At 45.1% G+C, this 22,497-nt stretch overlaps 1 protein-coding gene across 4 annotated transcripts in view; it reads left to right on the forward strand.

Moving 5' to 3' along the window:
• Wwox (WW domain containing oxidoreductase) overlaps window positions 1-22,497 on the forward strand; it is a 902,911-nt gene that overhangs the window by 750,857 nt on the left and 129,557 nt on the right. Inside the window, exon 9 of one of the 4 annotated variants that reach the window (XM_076915923.1) lies at window positions 17,212-17,312. The exons of the other annotated variants lie outside the window; for them this stretch is intronic. Within the exon in view, the coding sequence (XP_076772038.1) occupies window positions 17,212-17,289 (78 nt within the window). The 3' untranslated portion in view covers window positions 17,290-17,312. The remainder of the gene's footprint in view (window positions 1-17,211; window positions 17,313-22,497) is intronic. 4 annotated transcript variants of the gene reach the window in all.

Raw genomic sequence — 22,497 nt, forward strand, 5'->3', positions numbered from 1 at the left:
GAGGGTGTCGGGAAACCTCACAAGGAACTTCACAGACTAAAACTATGCGATAAATAGAAATAATGGCATCGTGCCAGGAATCGGGCATTTCTACAGGTGTTCGGTGTACATGAAGCTTTCTCCTAGAGATGATGTCTTATTGTTATTTTTTAAATGCAATCTGACACAAGATCCAAATCAAAGATGATATTTAAATGGCTTTAAAGAAAGCCCCTACCACCACCACCCCTAAATAACAACAACAACAAAAACCCAAACAAACAAACAAACCAGGGTCTCACTCCTTAGCCTATGCTGGCTTCAATCTTTCTATCCTCCTGCCTCCACCTTCTAAATTCTAGATGTATTTCTTCCCCCCAGGCATACAAGTCCTAAAATCGACATGTCATCTAGTCTTAGCATCTATGGCGAAATCCATTTCTTACCTTACAGATTCTAAAGGGTTATGACATCCTTTTGTATGTGGTCCCTTCCTATAGGAGCCAAACACAACATCCCAGCCTCATCCTGAACTCATATTTCCTTGTCTTCTTTCTCTTCTCTAGCCTGTCATCATGCAAGCTCTAACTTTGATCTGCCTTCTGTTCTATTTGTGTGTTTGTGTGTGTGTGTGTGTGTGTGTGTGTGTGTGTGCACGTGCACATGTATGCATGTGCATGTAGAGGCCAGAGAACAATTTTCGCTGTCTTTCCTCAAGCACCATTTACCAAGTAGGTTTTTTTTGAGACAGGGCCTTTTACCAGCCTGGAACTCATGGAATAGGATAGGCTAACTCTCTAACATACTCCAGGTATCTCCCTACATCTGCCTTCCTAGAGCAGACATTACAAGCAAACGCCTCCATTTCCAGTTTTGTTTGTTTGATCTTTGTTCTGGGCATTAGACTTAGGTACTTATGCTTGCAAAGGAAAACACTTTACCTAATAAGCTGTCGTTCCAACTCTCTTCTGTCCCTTTATGAAGACCCTGTGTTCAGTTTACTCAGTCTACTCAGATAACCCAGCCTATTCCTTCTTTCTCAAGTCCTTTAACCAGAGCTGCAATGTCTGCCTGGCTATGTTAAGTAATGTCATCTTCACTGGTTCCCTAGACAATGATGTGATGTCTCAGAGGACATGATTCTCCTCTGTCATTCTTACATTTGGTAGTATTGATATATGGCACAAGTGTGAATGTTCCCCACAAAAGGGACTTTGATGCTGTTGAAGATGTTCACCACTGGAGAGCTGGGGGTGTGAGGTGTGGCTCGGCCCTCACCTCTGACCTCATCACCTTGTGATCAAACCTCCTTGTGCATCGAAGCTTCTGCAGCCATCAAGTCAAGATGTTGATGAGGTGCAAGATGCCATCGGAGCATCTAAATGTCTTTGATAGTTTCCAATGAGTGATTTGTCAAACTTCTCATAGGGTAGATGTCACAGTAGGAAGTTTTCCCGTCACAGACATGGAGGCCAGAAGTCCAAAATCAAGATGATGGAACAGCCATAACCTGTGAACATTTGAGTACCTTTCCCTTGCCACATCCTAAGTTCCGGTGGTGGCTGGTCCTGGGGACTCCTTGGTTTGTGGAATCATCATCTCAAGACCTTCCTCTTCTATCATGCAGACTGACTTCCCTGTTGTGTCTGTTTATTATTATTACTATTCTTATTACTTTGCTATTGTTGGTTTTGTTTGGGGGTAAGGGTTTCACACTATTAGTTCGGGCTAGCCTTAAACTTTCAATTCTTCTGCCTCAGCCTCCAAAGACTCACACACTGTTCTATGACTGGAATGATCTCGAACAGCCGTATAAGTCACAGTCTCAACACTTCCAAGGACTCACAGATAAGACAACCCAACATATTTCATAAGATCTGAACTTGAGAGTCTCTTCTAAGCTTCAGTCCTGTGGCCTGAGTCTAAGACCCACCTCCCTCCACTCTCTAAAAAGGGTACAGCTCTTCAAGGGTACCAAGCAAAGACACTAAGTAATGAGTATCAGATCCCAGACATGAAAGACCATGTTTTAGTCCATAGGGCATGAAGAAGCCTCCTTGACAAATGCTTGTCTTTAGCTTTCTATTTTTGAACTGGAGGGCAGGCCAGGCAGGAGCTGACCCGTGAAAGAGCTTGGGGGCTATGTTTTCAGCTGAGGAAAGTGGTCATGAACCTTGCCATTCCCTGATAAACCCAGATGGAAGCCAGGAGCCTCCCGGCCCCACCGCCCTACACACATGCTGTGCACCTGGACGGGGTTCTACCTGTTTACAAATTACCCCTGTTTTCTGCTTGTTTCAGCAACAACTGTTTACCCTCCCCCGTGATGTAATTAGGGCTTCAGAGTTCACGGGTGCCTATTATGAGCTCTCCTGTGCTTTGTCTTGGCGCTTCGTTTCTGTAGCAGTAATCATATATATATATTAAAATTTGGTATCAATTGTTTGGCTAAATTATGCACAGTGGGCCATCCTAACCTGCCATTAACATAACATATGCTAAACAATGTGTTGATTTTTTTCCCCTCCACTTCCTTTTTTTTTTTCCCTTCTCCCTGATAATTACACTCCAAAGCATCAATTGCTTATTCGGGCAAATTCAACTTGGAGTTTTTCTCATTTCTTAAAACTTTCAAATAGTCTCGCTGGCAGCAGATGCCGACCCAAGCACTCCTTCAGCTGTCTTCCTAGGTAGCAGAGCCGTTTTCTTGCTGAGAAAGGCAAGTGCCACATAGTAGTCACCACAGGCATCAGGCTTGCCCTGATGCTTCCAGCTGAGACATCCTTTGGGATATTGCCACTGCTATTCCAAGCAGAGCAGCACCTAGGCCTTGGCGTGATGATTAAAACTTGCCACAGGTGTCTCTGTACTCATGGCTCCTCTCCCTTTACAAATATATATATAATCTTTCTAAGGTGACAGGCACTGTACTGGACATGGGTATACAAAAAGTGACAGGTTTCTGGTCCTCTGACAATTATAATCTCCTGCGAGGAATCTGCAATTTATTTTTCTCAAAGGGGTTATTGAATAAATGCTTTAAGCTCCATGGGCTTTGTGCTCCGTCTCAACATTCATGCCTGTGTGCCAGCAAAACTTTTATCTACAACAAGAATCAGGCCACACTTGCCAAACTTCATTCCAGTGTCCAGGCAGGGAATATACCCAAGCAATTAAGTTTTATTTGTAAATAAATTAGTTGCATTTTCTGTGCATGAGTGTTTTGACTGCAGGCATGTGTATGCACCATATGAGACCAGAAGAGGGTGTCAAATCCCCTGAAACCAGAGTTACACAATCAGAGTTGTGAGCCACCACATGAGGGCTGGAAACCAAACCCAGGCCTTCTTTGAGAGCAGTTAGTGCCCTTAACCACTGCGCCATTTCTCCAGCCCCTATGATTTAGCTTTGTTGATAATGATGCGCTTGGACTGTGCCATGTGACTTTTCTCAGGGAGACATGAGCAAACAGTTATTCATCCCTGAGAAAAGTTTCAATGAGTACACAAAGAAATGATTGAACGTAAATCCAATTAGTGAGTGGCTGAGTTTACTGGCCTTACTTGTAAGAGCATAGGTAAGTAAGTAAACAATAGAGTCACTAAAAATCCTACCCCAATGTGGATAATGATACACAAAAGTTGTACCCTTGTGGCCCCTTCGATCCCCTGGAGCCTCCTGCCCTACGTCCAAGCATATCTCCTTGTCAGTCTCTCACCAGAAATTGTTGCTATGTATGTAACCTTGGAAGAGGCCTGTGAGTCTTGTGATTTTCCTAAACTTCCTGAGCCTTGTATGTTTCCTTAGCTCCATGAGTCTTTTGATCCTCTCTTTTCTCCAGGAGAGAAGGTGTCAATTCCGGAGTTGTAGCAAAACTGACACTGCAGTTAGTGGGAGAAAAGAGATAAGGACCTGATGTAAACAACACTATCCTACTGCAGAACACTAGGGTGCATGTCCAAAATGAGTCCGCACTGGTCTCATGGATGAGTCCACACAGGGATGGAACCAAAAAAATCCAAAACTGAGGGCATTGATTATCCCAGATAGTATGTAACCTATGTGTATCATGCTTGGGACAGTCCATAGAGTGTGACCTGGGAGGCCCAGCTTCAGTGGCAAGTTAATAGGGTGTCCCTGGGTTTACAGTGGAGTCAAAACTCCAATAATGAGCAGTGAGCAATGTGCAGCCATGGGGTAGAGGTCAGGGTGGTAAGACTGTGTGGATACCGGGGAAATACACATGGAAGTACTCCAGGACAAGTTTAACATTACCTGGAAGAGAAGAGATTGAGTTGGGGCTTTGGAATGAGAAGAGGTCCTTTAGGTCATTAGAGTTTAAAAGGATGCCCCATAGGCCAATTGTGGTTCTACCGTGGTGTAACAAGTGTATTCCCAGTACTAATATCTCACATCCATGGGGACTTCTGTAGAGGTAGGCTGGACTGTGCTGGTCTTAAACTGGGCTCTGTTAGTTATTACAGATATTATGCCTAGCTCAGTTTGCTTTTCTATCTCTGCATCACGTGGGGATTCTGCTGTAGGCTTAATGTGAATGTAACACTTCACCTGGAGTGGTGGTTTTCCACATATCTCTCATCCTCTAGAGATCAGCAAAGCCCATCTATTTCTCCTGGCATCAGCAGAAACTGAAGACAGCAAGTGGACACACTGGAGCCTTCTTGGGGTCTAGGCTCAGAACTGTCAGGAGTTCCTGTTAGAGACTTTGAACAGCTGTTCACTAAGCCTGCGCCGATCCGATGCAGAAAACTACATTTCCCAGCATTCCCTGCGTTTAGGAATGGTCATGTGTCTGAGCAATAATCTCAGGCTTCTGGCAACCTTGAGAAGCTTCTTTGACCATTGCAAGCTACAGGGTGGAGGGCGCCTGTGTCCCTGGAACACTATTTGGAAGTGAATGAGTAAACAACTCACCAGATCACCTATTTTGGATTATACGTCAGTGAGAAACAAACTGTCAGTTTATTTAAAACATTATGTAATTGGGTTTTCCCTACATGATAATAAAAATAGTCAGCGACTCTCTTTTTCCAAGAGGATTCTTTTCTCACGGCTGTCCAGTACCTCCTCTACGGATTTTTCCTCCCAACAGGATCACATTTCAAACCACACATACATTAACTAATTTTAGGGAACACCCAATGGACAGGGGTGGAATTCACACCTATTTATTTCATTGGGATGATAACAAATATAATGGCTAGTGTTTCCTGGGTAATAGCCCTGTGGTTAGGCCTAAGTGGATCGGAGGGCTGTGGTGCTCAATTTGAGTGAAGGCCCTCAGATGGTGACGGACATTCATGGCTGCTAATCTCAGCTCTCAGCTGTAATTTCTCACTTCTCCTCAACGGCTTCACTTTTTATGGGGGTTATATTGATGAATGCAGATGATAACTGTCAGCTTAGCTGGGAAAGCCTGGCATGAGAATTTTAACAACCCAGGTTGTATTTCCCAAAGGCAGAGGACAAGGTTCTTGGCCTTCACAGGTCCAGCCTGTTTACCCACTCCTTCTCGTTCCTCTTCCCCTGAACTTACATTAGCCCATGGATTTTGTCAGATTAATATTTCTACAGTAATTACAATGCAAACCACTACGGGTTTTTTTAAAGTTTTTTTTTTTTTTTTTTTTTTTTTTTTTTTAAGTCTGTACTACTTCATATTCAATCCAAGTGCAAAGAAAAAGGCCTACAAGAGTCTCCATCTTCTTGTGCATTGGCCTCTCCCTCTGTCAGCAATTCCAGACATATGACTTACTTTGCATAAATAGGATGTGTCTTTTCTGTGGCCTCACCATGACCATCAAGACTGTCTAAGGTTGTCATGGTTTTCCAAAGCTACACAGTAGGTCCAGTGAGACCCAGAAAGAATGTCTGTGTCCTTGAGGGATGGGGAAATGGTAGGACCAGGTGGGGACACAGGAGCAGAAGAAAGGATCTAGACGAGGAAAAGAAGGAAAAGAAACTTTTTCACCATTTTTACTCCCCCCCCCCCCCAAGGGCGCATCTGAACCTGGCTTCTGTTGCCATGATAAATACCTCACCAGAAAGTAACTCAGGGGAGAAAGGGTTCAGAGGTGACAGTCTGTGACTGTGACAAGATGAGGGCAGAAGCTTGGGGCAGCTAGCTCCATCAACCCCACAGTCAAGAGCCGAGAGCAGGCACCCATATTGTTTGCTTGCTCCTTCTTATGTTCAGCTGGCGTTGTTCTTCACTCTTAAACAGTGCAGGGTCCAGCTTATGAAAGGGCTCCACCCACACATAGGTATGTCTATATGTCTCCCCCATCAATTAACAGTCGAGACAGTCCCTCATAGACATGTCTGCAGATCATTGCTCAATTAAGATTCTCTTCCCAGGTGATTCTGTCTTGGGGCAAGTTGCCAGTTGAAGCCAGTCAACACGAGGGACAACCTTGAAGCTATGTTTTTAGGGAAAGTTAAAGCATCACTTTTTCTGTCTTTTTACCTGGGCCAGCTCAATGGGGAGGCCATGTGTTTCTATATACTTGGAATAGCAGATAGATGCAAGGTGTGTCTTCTTACTGAGTACACGCAGTATTAAAGTCTCGGTTCCCCTGCTACATATATTTATGTTGAGATTTAATTTCCAGCAATGAGAAGCCAAGCAAAGCCATTGAAATGGGTTTCTTCATCACAGTATCACCTCCACACACACAGGAGGGAATAAGGCTGGAGTGAATTTTAAGTAGCTAAAGTTTTACCAGCCCGCGAATGCATATCCAATTCAATTTCTAGAAAACTTTAGATTAATTAGGTTTATAATTTGCACAGTAAGGCAATGTAAATGTGTTGCTAGCACTTGAGTTTTTGCTTAATCCTCTGAGTGGATATTTAATCTTTTTAATATTAGAATTAAAGCAACTCGGAAGATATGAATGTTAATCTAATTATATCCCGATCACTTTAATTTCTCTAATGTTTTAAACAACAGAACAACTTTACAAATTGGTTTAGGTTGGGGGAACCTCTGAGAGGGTCCTGCATCTCATCAGCAAGTGGGTAGTCTAAGGGACCTGGGCTTAGACCAACTACCTTAAGTTTATAGTTATGCAAATGTAAGCCATTCATCCCAGAGGAGCCCAGCACTCACAAGGTATGCTGGAGAAATTTCCCAGCAGCTGCACTTTAGTGAGGAGGAAACCACCAAGAGGAACACTGAGATGAGCAAACAGCTTGATGGTACCCAAGCCGTACAAAGCCAGAGCTTTCAGAGAGTCGATGATGACTTGGAAGATTATTTTTTTTTCTCTTCTTTTTTTGCTGCTGTTATTATTTCAAAGAGAGTGGGAGGGGAAAAGAAAAAGAAGAATCAGAGCAGGACGTGAACAGTGCTTGCACATTTTATTACCTCATTATAATTGATATCTGCTCTCTGAGCCAATAAAAGGAGCAGTATTCGGCACTAGCGGTATAAAATCTTTAATGTTTTAGGCTGTCAGGAGTTGGCCAAGGTGAGGTTGACATAATTATCATCTGAATAGATCAGGATATAAGGTTTTTTTTTTCCCCTCCCCTAAAGCATGCTGCAACAGAGAATGCTCCAGAAAAGGAGAAAGGATTCATCAAGTGTCTGCACGATTGCCCCCGGCTTCGAGCTTGTTGTAGTTAAGTCTGCAAAAACACCACCAAGCTTTTCTGTTTCTTGGCATTCTGGACAGGCCTTCTGGACAGGCTTGCTTCCTGAAGAAGGGGCAAGTCTTCAGGATGACAATATGGAGAAACCCTTCCCAATGGTGCTCACTGGCCTCTGCTACGTGATAAGCAGAATTCATCCTTCCTGTCTGGAACTAATTATGTATTTTCATAAACGAAAAGGTGATGGAGAAGAAGACAAGGTTGTGTTGTAAAATGAACCATAAGTTTAAAAATTAGGAACAATTCCAATGCATAGCAAGCGAGATCCCCCTCCATCCTGAGAGCACTTTACGTATCCATTACACGGGCAGTGGTCCCACTGGCCTGTAGACTAATGAATCACTTTGATGGACCCGCTCTGGGGTTGGGGGTAAGCACAGACCTAAAATGGCATCCAGTGCCAGTGACTCTGAAACTGAGAAATCATTAAAGGGCAAAACAGAAGGGACACAAGGGTATTAACTATCTAATGGAGCAGAGCAGCCAGTAAGACACATCACCAGGCCACTGGCTAATTTGTTTTACATTGGTGTTTGGTTAACATTGTACATTTGCCACATGGTAAACATAGAAGATGAACGCAAGCATGTTGCTACCTACTCTATAGTTTCAGGGCTGAATTCAGGTAGCACCTGCTGAGGTTTCTAGGTTCTTGTGTCCTGAAGAAATAAATTGGATCCGAGGACACATGAAGAGAGATAATGAAGAAGAAAGAGGAGGAGGAGGAGGGGGAAGAGGAGGAGAAGAAGGAGGAGGAGTAGGAGGAGGAGGAGGAGGAGGAAGAGGAGGAGGAGGAGGAAGAGAAGGAGGAGGAGGAGGAGGAGGAGGAGGAGGAGAGGAATAAGATGGAGGAGAAAAAAGAAGAAAAGGAGGAGGAGGAAGAGGAGGAGGAAGAGGAAGAAGAAGAAGAGGAGGAGGAGGAAGAAGAGGTAGAAGAAGAAGAGGAGGAGGAGGAAGAAGAAGAGGTAGAAGAAGAAGAGGAGGAGGAGGAAGAAGAAGAGGTAGAAGAAGAAGAGGAGGAGGAGGAGGAAGAGGTAGAAGAAGAAGAGGAGCAGGAGGAAGAAGAAGAGGTAGAAGAAGAAGAGGAGGAGGAGGAAGAAGAAGAGGTAGAAGAAGAAGAGGAGGAGGAGGAAGAAGAAGAGGAGGAGGAGGAAGAAGAGGAGGAGGAGAAAGAAGAGGAGGAGGAGGAGGAAGAGGAAGAAGAGGAAGAAGAAGAAGAAGAAGAAGAAGAAGAAGAAGAAGAAGAAGAAGAAGAAGAAGAAGAAGAAGAAGAAGAAGAAAGAAAGAGGAGGAGGAAGAGGAAGAGGAGAAACTGAAGGACTAATGATTCGAGAAAGAAAAATACAAACAAATAAACACATGCTCAGAAACGTTTGTGCCGCAGGTGAGTTCTGATTCTCTTGAGGGAAGCTGCACAGGATTTGCCTTCTCCTGGGTGAATGTAACAAATATTTTCTGTGTGTTGCATGTGGCCCGGGTAGGGAAGGGTTTCCAGTCTTTCTCTGACAACTGGCTTCTTTTGTATATTAACCTTTTAAAAATTAGGTTTATTTGAGGCTGAGAGATGGTGCAGCAATTCAGAGCACAATTCCAGAGGACCCAGATTAGGTTCCCCATACTGCGTGGTGACTCCTAGCTATAAGTGATTCTAGTTCCAGGAAATCCAACACCTTCTTTCAGCCTTCTTTTTCCATCCATGTAGGAAAAACACATACAAATAAAATAAAAGTAAATCAATCTTTGGAATTAAGGTGTGTGGTGTGATGTGGTGTGTGTGTGTGTGTGTGTGTGTGTATGTGTTGTGTATGTGGTGTGTGCTGTGTTTGTTGTGTATATGTGTGTGTGTGGTGTGGTATGTGTATTGTGTATGTGTGTGTATTCGTGTGGTGTGTGTGTGAGTGTGTGCATGAGCCTGCCTATAAACTTTTGATTGCCCTTCACCCCCAGATCACTAGTAACTGATAAAGGCTACTCTACCCTCCAGAGCCCCTCCTTGTTCAGTTGTTTCTTAAAGAAGAATAAACAGCCATTGTACATATCTATCCTCTAATGTAAAAGATCCTGGCTAGCAAGCGTACTCTCCATATGTGCTCTATAGAAGTGTCCACCCACAGATTCTCTCTTCCTGAAAGTCAGGGTCAAAGGACAACCTCTTTGCTCTGAGGACGGTGAGCCCTAAGCTGGACTCTTTCATTCTTTTTATTGGTTTGTGGTTGGAAGCCCGGGGGGTTGGGGGGGGGGAGTCGGAAAGAGCAGCTCTTGGATGTGTGTTTCTTCTAAGTACTGGACTCTCTCTTTCAGCATCTTCCGTTCTCTGCTCTCGTGCCTAATCTGTTTAGCGAGTATTTTCCATGGAGCGGCGGCGGCTTTATTGGCAGAACTACTAACTTTAATAGCAGAGTTTAGCACAACTCAGCTCGTAAAAAACTCAGTCCCCCAGTAAATCCTCCACTTGCAAAGCTGTCTGTCAGCCCTCACCAGCCTCTTTAACGGCTGTTTCCCTGTTTCTTTTTCGTTTTCTTTTTTCTTTTTCGTTTTTTTGTTTTCTTTGTTTGCAGTTTGTTATTTGTTTGTTTGTTTGTTTTGTTTTGTGAAACAGGGGCTCCCTCTCTCTGTGAGGCCTAGAGTGGCCTCAAATTCAAAATCCCCTTTCCTCAGGCTCTGGAGTGCTGGGGTGACTGGCTTGTACTACAGAGCCACACCTCTCTTCTCTTCTCTTCTCTTCTCTTCTCTTCTCTTCTCTTCTCTTCTCTTCTCTTCTCTTCTCTTCTTCTCTCTCTCTCTCTCTCTCTCTCTCTCTCTCTCTCTCTCTCTCTCTCTCTTTCTTTCTTTCTGTCTTTCTCTCTCTCTTTTATTTATTTATTTATTTATTTCTCTTTCTTTCTTTCTCTCTCTTTTTCTCTCTTTCTTTCTCTCTCTCTCTTTCTTTCTTGGACAAAGTCTGGTGTAGCTCAGGCTGGCTTTTGTGCGGCCAAAGTCAAATAACCTTGACTTTCTGACCCTCCCTCCCTTTACCACCCAAGTGCTGAGACTGCTGGTGTGCTCCACCATGCCTTGTGCCAGATCCGTGGCTTTGTGCACTTTAGGCAAACACTCTTCATTCTAAGCTGAAGCCAGCCCCAAACCCCCTTTTCTGTTCTCAGAGAGTTTGATCATGACACTTACTTTAGATCCAAAGAGTCGGCATTTTTTTTTTTTTTTTCCAACTTGAGGTTACTCAAGATTTCTTAAGCTTGGGAATGGGACCTAGGGAATCCTGAGGAATGGGGAACTCTCTAGAACCTTGGAATATTAGCACTTTCATAGAAGAAAATCTATACAGCAGGAAAGAGGCATAAGGGGCATAAGGGATTCCCTGTCCTGCCCTGTAGTTTCAATGAAGGTTAAGTGTCCTTTGTGGTAGAGGGATGACATGGGACAAATATATCATTTACTTACTCATGTCTTGAGCCCAAACTCTCAATCTTGGCAGTTCTAAAATGAGATTGGATACATCTTTGCAGCTAGGACTTCGCATCATTAGGCATCTGACAGCACCTCTGGCCTTTGCTCTGTACCTGCCAGTAGCACCCTTCCCTTAGACCAGATAGATGATAAACAGTATCTCTAAGCATGACAATGTCCCCTCCCTTGCTCCCTTGAGATTGATTTTTCTCCTCACACCTCTGACTCATCCTGTCTTTCTTTCTAAGTTTATATTACCTTTAAATCATGTGGAAATTTGAACTTAATCCTATTTAAAGAAAGACAATCTGCTTTTTTCAAATTATTATTTCAAAAAAAAAAATCAAAGCTAAAACAGTTTTCGTGTTTCAGCACTTCAAGCCTTAGAATATGGTGCTAAAATTAAGAATACACTTATGTGCCTCCAGCTGCCAGACATTGATTATCTATTGCTTTCCAGAACGCCATTGTCAATATTGTTCCCCGTTACAAGTATGGAGGAAAAAAAATATGAAACAGTTCTAGAAAGTGCCAGAAGTGATTTTGCAGCCCGTGGGGGCAGAATGGAGGCGCTTAACCCACTAATCCAGGATGGCTGCTCAGGGAGTGCTCAGCTGTTTCTCAGAGGCACTGAGAGCACTTCAGAGTGTGGAGCGGAGTTATAGTTCTGTTAATGGTAGAGGCAACAATTGCCTGCACCTCTTTCAGATACATCGCCAAGTCTTCCAGCAGCAAGCTCGGGTATGCCAGCCGGCTTGCCCCAGCATGGGGGCACGAATTGGAGTGGAAATCAATGGGCTAGCATTCCCATGCAATTGCCCCAAATTATCGAAGAGAGGAGAAGACCACTGTAATTCACCAGTAACAGCATTTTTACCGACTGTTTTTTTTTTTTTTTTTTGGCTAAGCATTCATTCGGCATGATCTGTTCAGTTCTCAGGCCCCTCCTCATCAGAGTTCTTTCGTAAATACCATTATTACCATGGCTGTGTTTCCCTGTCAATGAACTGAACCAGATCTGGAGATTTGATCTACCTTAATGCCTGCATCGCTGTAGGATACTTGGTGACTCCTGGGGGGACACTACCAACAAACATTTGACCCCTGAAAGACAACCTGAATTGACCCCCATCTCCTACCAAGTCCCTGCTAAGTAGAAAGCAGAGACACTGCTCTGTGTTACTGCCTAGTTTGTGGCGTTCTTCCCAGGGAGCTCAGAGTCTAATCAGTAGACGATCTCAACCATCAAGAAGGTGAATCCAGGCATTGCAAATATAGGTCAGCAACTAATAGCAGCCCATTGCTGTTCCAGAACACTCAAGTTTAGGTTCCAACACCCATGTGTTGTAGTTCACCACCATCTATAACTCCAGCTCCAGGGGATCACTCTGGCCTCTACAACACCTGCATTCACATGCCCAAACCTACATAGAGACATATATGTATATACATTATTTAAAAACAAACATTGTAAGAAAAGCCACCAAGGGCTGATTACGAATTCCAGCTCTGCCATCTTGCTGGCCTGCAGGGCTCCTCCCCCACCTTCTTAGCTAGGTGTCACCTGAATTCTCTCGGTGACGATAACATGGCATGGTCACTTCTCTATGTTGTATTTAAAAATAACTTTACTATCATAAATTTGGCCTGATGTCTCAAAGGCAAAATGTAATTAATCAACTGAATCTCACTTTGGCTGAATTAGACCCTCATGTCTGGTTCACTCACTAGTCTCTGCCTGTACACAGGCAGTGCACAAGCCATAACTTCCCCAGAGACACACCCAATTTCTATAAAAATTGAACGTGTGTTTGAAGTTCAAGTTTTACTGCAGATCTGTCAAGGTCTTGTTGCTGCTACTTTGGGGCTGTGCAGAGGTAGGAGTCAGGATATTACACACACACACACACACACACACACACACACACACACACAAGTCATTTTATTGGCTGACAATCCTGTTTCTGGATCAACTAAAGAAAAACCTCATCTCCTCTCTACACACTTAAAACCCAGGGAGACCTGGGAACACAGAGCAGCAAAGGGGGTGCTGAGTGCCTCAAAGCTGATTGTAAAGTTAAAAATGATGACCGTGAAACAGGTTATAGTTGCTTGTCAATAACACCCAAGTTGATAACACCCATTTCTGGAGATGATTATCAACTCAGTGCTTCATGGGAAATACCTCCTCTGGAAAAATGACATTTAAAATTAATGTGAAATTATGTTCTATCTTAACTTACAGGGGGATCCCAAACAAGTAGGAGAATTAGGTAACAATAATTGTGTTTGCAACAAATTGATTTCAAGCTAAAATCACATGAATATGATTCTATAGTTTGTTGTCATCTTGAGACGTGCTGTTTTGCCATAAAGCACACGGTAAAGACACTGTCATACTGAAGCCCTTAATCTAGTGTGTAATTGCATAAGTGAAGACATTAACTATATTGTCAAATACCTGCTACCTGCTCTGAAACACAGGGACTACCAGGAAAGGTGTGACTTCTGCAGCATACAAAAAAAAAAAAAAAAATCAACTTGGCTTGAGAATTTGCTGGTAGGGTCAGTCAAGAAAGGAAGGCAAAGATGCAGAGAGACTTTGTCCACCCAGTCAACCGGCAAGGTTCTGATTGGTTCTTTTCTTAAGCTCCTGCCATGTTTATCGATGACAGTGTTACCTTTGTGCTACTTAAAAGATACTTTGTATTCCTTTCTCCTTCCCTCAGTTCCTCCTTCCTTCCCTTCCTTTTTTTTTCTTTCTTTCTTCTCCTTGAAGCATTACTTTTGGTCCCCTAAGTTCACTCATTTAGAGTCTGTCCTTGGTAATTCTTCATCAAACGGGCCCCGTTTTATCCCTTAAAAAAAAAAAGAAACCCACAAAACTGATAAATAACAGACCAAATTAGGCTGTAGCTGATTGTATTTCTGGATGTGAACCAGATGTGTAGTTAATTTGTCACTATTCCTTTTCCTCACCTGCATTTAGAGGGAGGCTTACAGAGCCCCCTACCCCCCGCCACCTTTCTGCTGCTTCATTTCCTTGAACGTGGTGAGACCAGATCCACAATCATTCTTCCCTTCTCCCCCCCCCTCTCAAAACATCAGTTTTGGGAAAAATGCAGATCCTGCCAGCCACCGAGTGAGGACAGACTGGGTTGGGGTTTACAGCACATGCCTGTCTCTGATGGGACACTGGCCACAGGCTGTGGCTTGCTGAGAATCTGGAATAGCCAGGTGAAGTACTGAACGCAGATGCCCATGCTTTCTGATGCCCCTGCCAATGTAGAGGAGCTTTAGACTGTGGCCTGTGCCTTGGAACTTTTTCAATGTGTGCTTAGTAGAATCTCATTACGCCCGCCCAGCACTTACTGGGAATAACTAGCAAGCTCACACCCTTTTATGTCAGGGCCTGGCACGCCAAGAAGAAAGCTGAGAAATACATTTTACCTACTCAGAAGTTACTGGACACTTGCGGAATATTCCTTGGTCTCATTTTACAAAATCACTTACAAGTGGAGCTGCAGCCTCATTTTTATTTAACGTAAACCACGAGGCCACTGGCAATATATGGAAAAGCACTTCAGGAGCTGTGGATGTCACTCAAGTTGGCCCGGTGCTTGGCCTAGTATGCAAGAACCCTGGGTTGGATTCCCAAGCCCCACCAGATATCAGGTGGGGTGTCACATGACTTTAATCTCAGCACTCCTGAGGTGAAGGCAAGAAGATCAGGTTCTCAAGGGCATCCTAGCATAGAGAGTCGAAGGCTAGCCTGGGCTATGTGACCTTGCTTTGAAAAAAAAAAGTTTTAGTGCATTCTTTTTATTCTTTAAGATTGGCAGTGTCTCTGTGCATATTTCCACACAGCCATGTGTGTGCTGTGACTTGAGTGGATGATAGCCTGTGACTGGCACAGCCAACGGTGCCCAATCCATGCTTATTATGTGCCAAAGGCTCTTGTGAGGAAACCCCCTTTACCCCCAATACCATGAAATAGATGTTGTAATTATTGTAGCAGAGAGAACATAAGCATAGAGTTGTTAAAGAACGTGCCATACACTTGATGGCAGACCCTTTGTGGCAGAACCCAGACTTGCAAACTCACACTGTATCTAAGGCCATCCTAGAGGCACATCCCTTGGATGCTAAAGAGACCCACTATGCCAGGCAGTGGTGGTGCATGCCTTTAATCCTAGCACTTGGGAGGCAGAGGCCGGCAGATTTCTGAGTTCGAGGCTAGCCTGGTCTACAGAGTGAGTTCTAGGACAGCCAGGGCTACACAGAAAAACCCTGTCTCAAAAAACCAAAAAAACAAACAAACAAAAACAAGAGACCCACTATGTAGTTACCTTGGGATTAAGGACCTGTCCCAAGGTAACTACTTGAGGTTAAAGAACAAATAATAACTGTATTTTCTACTGGGTGCTATTCCCAAACCTGTCTTACTTGACTAAATTGTTCAGCAGGCCCATGGAAAGCTGCTCACAGTTCAGAAGGATCTATCTATGGTCGGTTTGGTATACCATCCAAGAATGTGGAGATGTACTTGCCTTGGCAAGCCTCCTTGTCATCTTGAAAAGGGCCTCACATAGCCCAGACTAGCTTTGAATTCATGTGATTGAGGATGACCTTAAACTTCTGACCATCTTGCTTCAAATTCCCAAGCGCTGGAATTACAGAAGCACACCATGTTGCCCTGTTTATGGGGTGCTGGGGACAGAACCCAGGACTCCACACATGCTAGGCAGGCACTGTAGCAACTGGACCTCATCTCCAGCTCTGTCTTCTCTTCTTGAAAACAGTCAACTCTCTGACAAAATGCTAGTGTCAGAGGGGGTGGGTGGCGAAGGGACAGAGGCACTGTACACTCAGTGACCATGGCTGCTGCCGCTGTTGTCTAACACTGGACTGGGTCCATTGGCAAAGACTCAGAGCTGGGTCGTTGGACATTTAAGGTCTGAGGCTTCATGGTGGCTGATTGACAGTTACACCGGCTCCTAGGAACCAGGCACACTAAACAGGAGAGATGGAGAAAGTGAGGGTCAGACTTGCGCTGTCCTGCTCCCAACCCTTGCTTGGAGCTGCTCCTCTTCTGGTGGTTTTGAGCATCTCTGTCTGCATAGTAACAGCGAGCTGAACTAATGTCCATCTTTCGATGGCATTGTTCTGGGGTCTTTGCATATATCTCCTCATGTCCTGTAAAGAACAGAGCAGACTTACATGGTGGGCATTCATATTCTATCCCCTTTATTTTAACAGGATGCATAGTTAACTGTAGACCACCATCCTACTGGAAAAGGTCTCAGCGACTGCATCCTATTTCCAGCACCCGTGGGCCCGGGAATCATGTTCTCTGAGCGGAAAAATGGCTGAGAAGACCTGTGTGCGTAACGGGTTTGGGCTTGAAAGTGTGAAGGTGGACTGTCCTTTCCTCAGTCCATTCGGTTTCAGAGCCTGAAATGGCTGGCTGCCCCTAACTCAAGGAGGGGAGGGCGGGGAGAAAGATGTCAAGCAGGCAAGGAGCGTCAGCTCATCCCACGGTGCGAATCCGGCAATGAAACCCGCCGTATTCTTGGTTCCGCGTTTATTAATAAAATGCCCAGTACCTTCTGGCGTGTGCTTTGAACTGCTTTTAATTATCTCCAGTTGGATGGAGAAAAGGTAATGGGGACCTCATAATCGCCGTGGAGGGAACGATTGGAATTTTATTTCCGTGGGGGGAAGGCAGACATTGTTTGCCAGAGGAGCCAAGAGGCCTCTTTCAAAGTTGAGGACACTTCCCGGTACCACACAGCGTAAATCACTGTGCAAACCACGCGATTATCCCCTGCAGAGGAATCGAGTGTGTCTTTATGGGATTCTTCACCAAGCACTTAGGAATAATCTGATATAAAACAGCAGGGTGGAGAGTAATGACAACTTCAAATTAGTTTAATGAATGTTTACATTTAAAGGGGGGGTTGGCTTTTCTACAATCCTGAAAATACGAAATGACAGCTCTCTCTCTCTCTCTCTCTCTCTCTCTCTCTCTCTCTCTCTCTCTCTCTCTCTCTTTTTCTCCCCTATTTCTGTCTATTCTGGTAACCCCCACCCCCCTTTTCTTTTTTTCAGCCCTGGGAGAAAGGTGGCTTAACCCTTTCAGCCCCAGGGTTCCTCTCAAGGGAGTTCCCCTTTGTTCAGCTTGGGTAGGAGCAAGTCTCAAACAGTTGTCCGTAAGTATCCCTGTTGTACGTGCCTGGTCAGCTTTGGGAGAACATCTGTTTTAAGTCAACTCTGACTCCATCCAGGAAAAAAAAAAAATTCCTGGCTCTCCACCTGCTCAGGGGTCAGTCACCCACCCACATCAGGCAGAGATGGATGATGGTCTGCAGATGCCCAGGGTATTTTTAGCTGCATGTTGGCAGGTACCTCGCTTGTTGAATGCAGCATTGGGGTGGGGGGGAGTTGATATGCCATCATGTTATTTAAAACTAGGGTGGGTGCTGAAGCCCTTACCAGATCTGTCCTGGGCTGCTGGGCTAATTTCCTATTTCTGATGAAGGATTTGAGTTGGCCAAAGAAGGGGAGTTGGGAATGTTCCCATCACTCACGTCGTGAGAAGTACACCTCAAGCTGCTTGGTCCAAGGAACAGCATTCGCCTTCAGATCTGGTTATCCAGCCTAAGCTGCCCTATGCTCTTGAAAGCAACATTCCAGCATGTTCTTAGCTGTGTTTCCAAACGCGAATATTTCCTGTTGGGCCAGTTCTTGGCCCCCTGACATTCTGACAGACCCATTTCCATCCTAAGGTTGCCAGCCTGCATATAGAATGTGAGTTGCAGGTTGTACAGTTTGAGCCAGGTCTATGGGAACCGTATAGAGAACATTAAAGCAAGAAATAGAATACAAATGGTAACCCCAAGGGGATGGAGCACGCAGGAGTATCAGGAGAAGCAAGGGGCAATTCCAAAGGCCAATTTGGAAGTGTGTGCCAGTCCACTTTGGCCTTGTGAGCATGGTTAGAGAAGTCCAACATACCCATGACATTGTTGTTTTTGCTTCTCTCCCATGCCTGACACGCCAGCATCTCAGGAAACCACAGTGGACCGTCCATAGCCTCCAGGAGTAAAAATAGTTCCTCACCAGAGCAAGGCCACTTTTCTGTGAAATCCAAGGACTTAACAACCCAATTAGTCAATAGGGCTCGTGTTCCATGAGGGCCCAAATCAGTTTTGAAGTGGGATTTGTCAAAGGCAACAAGATTACTCCAAAGCAAAAGGCTGGCCCCTCTCACCTAACTCGAATGTTGTGTGAATCCAGCCCCTCATTTTCCTGAAGGTCTCTCTAGCCAGGCTGTTGGAGGAGAAGTTGCCAAATATTTGTGGATTTTAGAAGTCTTAGAAGTGGGCAGAACTTTCTAGTTCTCCAGCAGGCACTACAATCAACCCCTTGTCTGGGGTTTATGTAAATGATCTTTGCAAACGATCCAGCTCTAAGGAGCTTGCTTTCATCAGAGGCAAAGGCATTTATAAGATATACTTTATTCAATGTCAGGGTCCAAGAGTAAGTGGGGTGTTGATGCAGAGCAAACTGTCATGGCCCTGGCTTCCATCCTTTAGAATGCTTGTTCAGTTGAACTGAGGGACAAGATCACCATGACAGTTCAAACCACTGGGTCAAGGACCCTGTGAGCGCCCCTCCCAGGGATAAATTTGTAGTCTATCTCCCTGTAGAAACAGATGCCATCCCAAAGGCAGTTTTGAAGATTAAATGAGATAGCACATGAAGATCACTTGAACACATGAAGAACAGCACCCACAGTAACAACAACACCTGTGTCAGCACATGTGTCATAGACTAGACATGTGCCAGGAGACAGGTGGGTAGGAGCATCTGGATCATCACTAGGAACTCTTGCTCCAGGCCCTCTTGTGATTTATCAAAGGTGGCAAATAGTTTTCCTGAGAAGAGTTGAGGGTGAAGCAATTGTCTGGGTGTCTACTACCTTGTGGTGTTCGTTTGCGGGCTGGAATGAGAAAGGGTGACTGCAGAGACTCCATCCTAAGCATGAGGGCAGGGCTCGTGGACTCAAGAAGGGAGGATGAGACCATTAGTCTAGGTGATGCATCAGGAAGTAAGAAGAAATGAACTCAGCCTGTAAATTGTTTGCCCAGGAATGGCATGCCAATGGCCAATGCGTGGAGAGAGGAGAGGGAGAGAGCGAGTGAGAGAGAGAGAGAGAGAGAGAGAGAGCGAGAGAGAGAGACAGAGAGAGAGAGAGAATATGAGAAAGGAGCTGCTCAGTAGAGGGAGGAAGGAACCATGAGGTTTTGATGGTTAGGTCAAAAGTGCGCTGGGGTGGGTGGCTTATAGGCAAAGGAGCTTTGTGTACCAGTACACCAGTACACACCTGAATAAAGGTGCAGGGACATTTGCACAGATGCAGGGTTTGGTGGGATGCTTGGACAAATACCCGAACACATGCATAGTTGGGACTCAATTTCAGCACCCAGTTGACACTTGCTTTTGTGAGTCTTTGTAGGTGTGTTCGTGAGTGTTTGCATTTGTGTGGGTGTGTAAGCACTTGTGCACACTTAACCTATATGGAGGTCAGAAGACAACCCTGGGTATCATCACTCGTGTTATCGATTTATTTTTTTCTTTTTAAAGACAGAGTCTCCCACTGGTCTGGAACCCAGCCAGCCACAGGGAACCCCCTGAGATTACACAGGTACAGTTGTGCACAGCCCCCCCTCCCTCCTTTTTAACATGAGTTCTGGGATAGCAGCTCCTCCTGCTAGCAAGGTAAGCATTCCACCCACTGAGCTTTACTTTGTTAAGAGTATGCACTGTTCTTTTGGAAGCCTGGAGTTAGTCCCCAGCACCCCAGTCAGGTGGCTCACAACTGCCTGTAACTTAGAATCTGGCGCCCTCTTCTGGATTCCATGGATACCTGCACTCACATGGACATACCCACCACGCAGACAAACCACACAATTAAAATATAATGAAACCCCCAAATGTTAAAGCTTTTGCTTTTCCTTACTATGGGAAAATTCAGAAAGACAGTTAAGTAAAAACCTGGCGGGAGTTCGATGAATTAGTTAGTTAATAATAAGTTATGATTAATTAATAAATCTTAATTCCAGAATTTTCTTTAGTTCTCATGACCAGTGTTCCTAGGCATGGCCCTTCAGTGCTTTAGAATGCTTCCTTAACTCCCATATTCCCCAGGTGCCACCCCCCTCCCCCGGAACTAAACATCTAACCCAAGACCAACCTTTTCATCGTGATTGCTGGAGCTTTGATAATCCACCCCAGCCTCATCTCCAGGCCGGTTTCCGTCTCCTGCCTTCCCTTTCCACAGACCTACTGATGTCTCTTTTCTTTGGGCTTGTGACCTTTGAACTGGTACTCCCCAAACCCCACCCCCACAGTCACACAGGGCTGGTTTCTGCTGGTTGTTCTCAATCACCCCACCCTCTTCCCCTGTCACAGTTGTCACAGGCAGTAATTGTCTTAATTGTCACTTGCTTACCATCTGTGTCTTCCCCTGGAACACTACCGTCTCCATCGGGGTCGGGGACAGGAGCCTCACGCTCAGTCCTGCAAACAGCATCTCGAATGTATGCTTGGGCACTGCTGAGCTGCACACAGAGTCTTCTGGGTGGGGCAGCAAATGAGAGGAGGAATGATTTCCAGGAAGTCACCTTAAATTTTCTTGCCCCAAAGGCTCACCTCTCTACAGCTGTCAAGGCCCTCTGAAGGCAACAGTGGGGCTGGACATGCAACTGTTTGAGAGTCCACCCATTTCAATAGGGGAATTTCAATCTGCCTTCCTCTGGGGACCTCCTCCCCTCCGCCAGAAAACGCTTTGCTTTGTGGGAAACCATCCCGAGAGTCAGATAAGGGACCATATACTTGTGGCTTGTCAGCACTTCCTACCCTCGTTTCTGGAAGTTTGCATCCTAATTTTGATGGTAGTTGCAGCACCCACTGGTACCCATTGTCATCTACCATGGTAATGTCTGGCAGATGGTCTGGCTGGGTGACAGAGATGACGGGTGACCGTACTTCTCTCTGTCTGGGAACTCTCCTGGGCTCCAGCCAGTGATGCTACCCTTATTATGGAGTCTCTCTTAAATACCCACTTTATTAAAGAATCCAGAATCCAGCGTATTAAACAGTCCCTTTTTCTTATCTTCAGGTTCTGATCCCTGCCCTGGCTTGCTTTGTTCTTCCTAATGTTTCCATCACTGCACGTTTTACTTGTTACCGTTTGGTTTTTGTCTTTTATTTTGATATTTAGGGGCTGGTCTCCCCCTCTACTAGCAGGTAAACCCTCCACACCATCTTCTTCATCCCTGTGTCGGGTCCCGGCAAATGCACAGAAGTGCTTGGTTGACACCCGTTTGGCTGAAGGGAGTGAAGCACCACTTACTTAATGTTGCAAGCCTATGCTCAAATAGCAAAGCTTTGCTTGTCATCTTGCAACAAAGCCGACCTCACCAGATGGTGTCTCCGGGGATTACCTATGATCCAGGCAAAAGATCTCAAGCGTACCAATAAAGAATTTGTCTTCAGGCAGAAATCTACACAAAAGCACACTTCTTGCACATCCGATTGGATCTTAGAATTGCCTATGGCCGCAGGCCGCCTGGGCCTGTCAGCTGTGTAAGCAAGCACCACCCAGGGCATGGGGCAAGGGAGGTGAAGGATGATTGCACACATACCTTTAGCGTTAGTGCGATGAGATGCAGGTGCCTGAGGAGAGAGCAGTGGTGTGTGAACTTGGTGACCCTTGTAGAAATGGCAACAACCACCGGTGATATTTATGAACTGTCTAAGTCACTGGAATATTCGAAGTACCTCCCAGAACTTGGCTCATGTGAAACTTATCTCAATCTTAGGGGACAGAGCCATTATGTCTCCTCATGAATATACATGGGGAAACTGAGGCAGGGCTTGCTGGAGTCCTTCAGGGGTCAGCAGTGAGTCTCTGTGTTCCTGAAGGGTATACCTCTGCACTGTCTCTGCCTACCCCTTCCACCTGAGAGCCAAGTGTTCTGGTTACCATTGCTCATTTCCCATCGTCATCGTCGTCTCTACAGTAGGTAATTTTGACCATCTGTTACAGTGGATTAAGAAATACCAACGGCAGTAGTGAAAAATGCCAATGGAGATGTGTGTGATGGTGTTGCTACAGAGGTTAGGTTGAAGAGCATTATCCAATGGACAGAGAGAGAGGCTCTAGGCTGAATAAAAGCAGGGAAGGGCATGAACGTTCTCTGATCTTGACTTCACGATGGACTGAGAAGTGAGGATTCCTAACTGTATAAGTCCCCTAGCCATGAGCGTCACCAAGCCTTCTGTGCCAGCCTGGCCTAAACCTTTCTAGACCAGGAGCTGGAATAAATC

Source organism: Arvicanthis niloticus, chromosome 18 (genome assembly GCF_011762505.2).
Source record: "Arvicanthis niloticus isolate mArvNil1 chromosome 18, mArvNil1.pat.X, whole genome shotgun sequence".
Lineage (NCBI taxonomy): Eukaryota > Metazoa > Chordata > Mammalia > Rodentia > Muridae > Arvicanthis > Arvicanthis niloticus.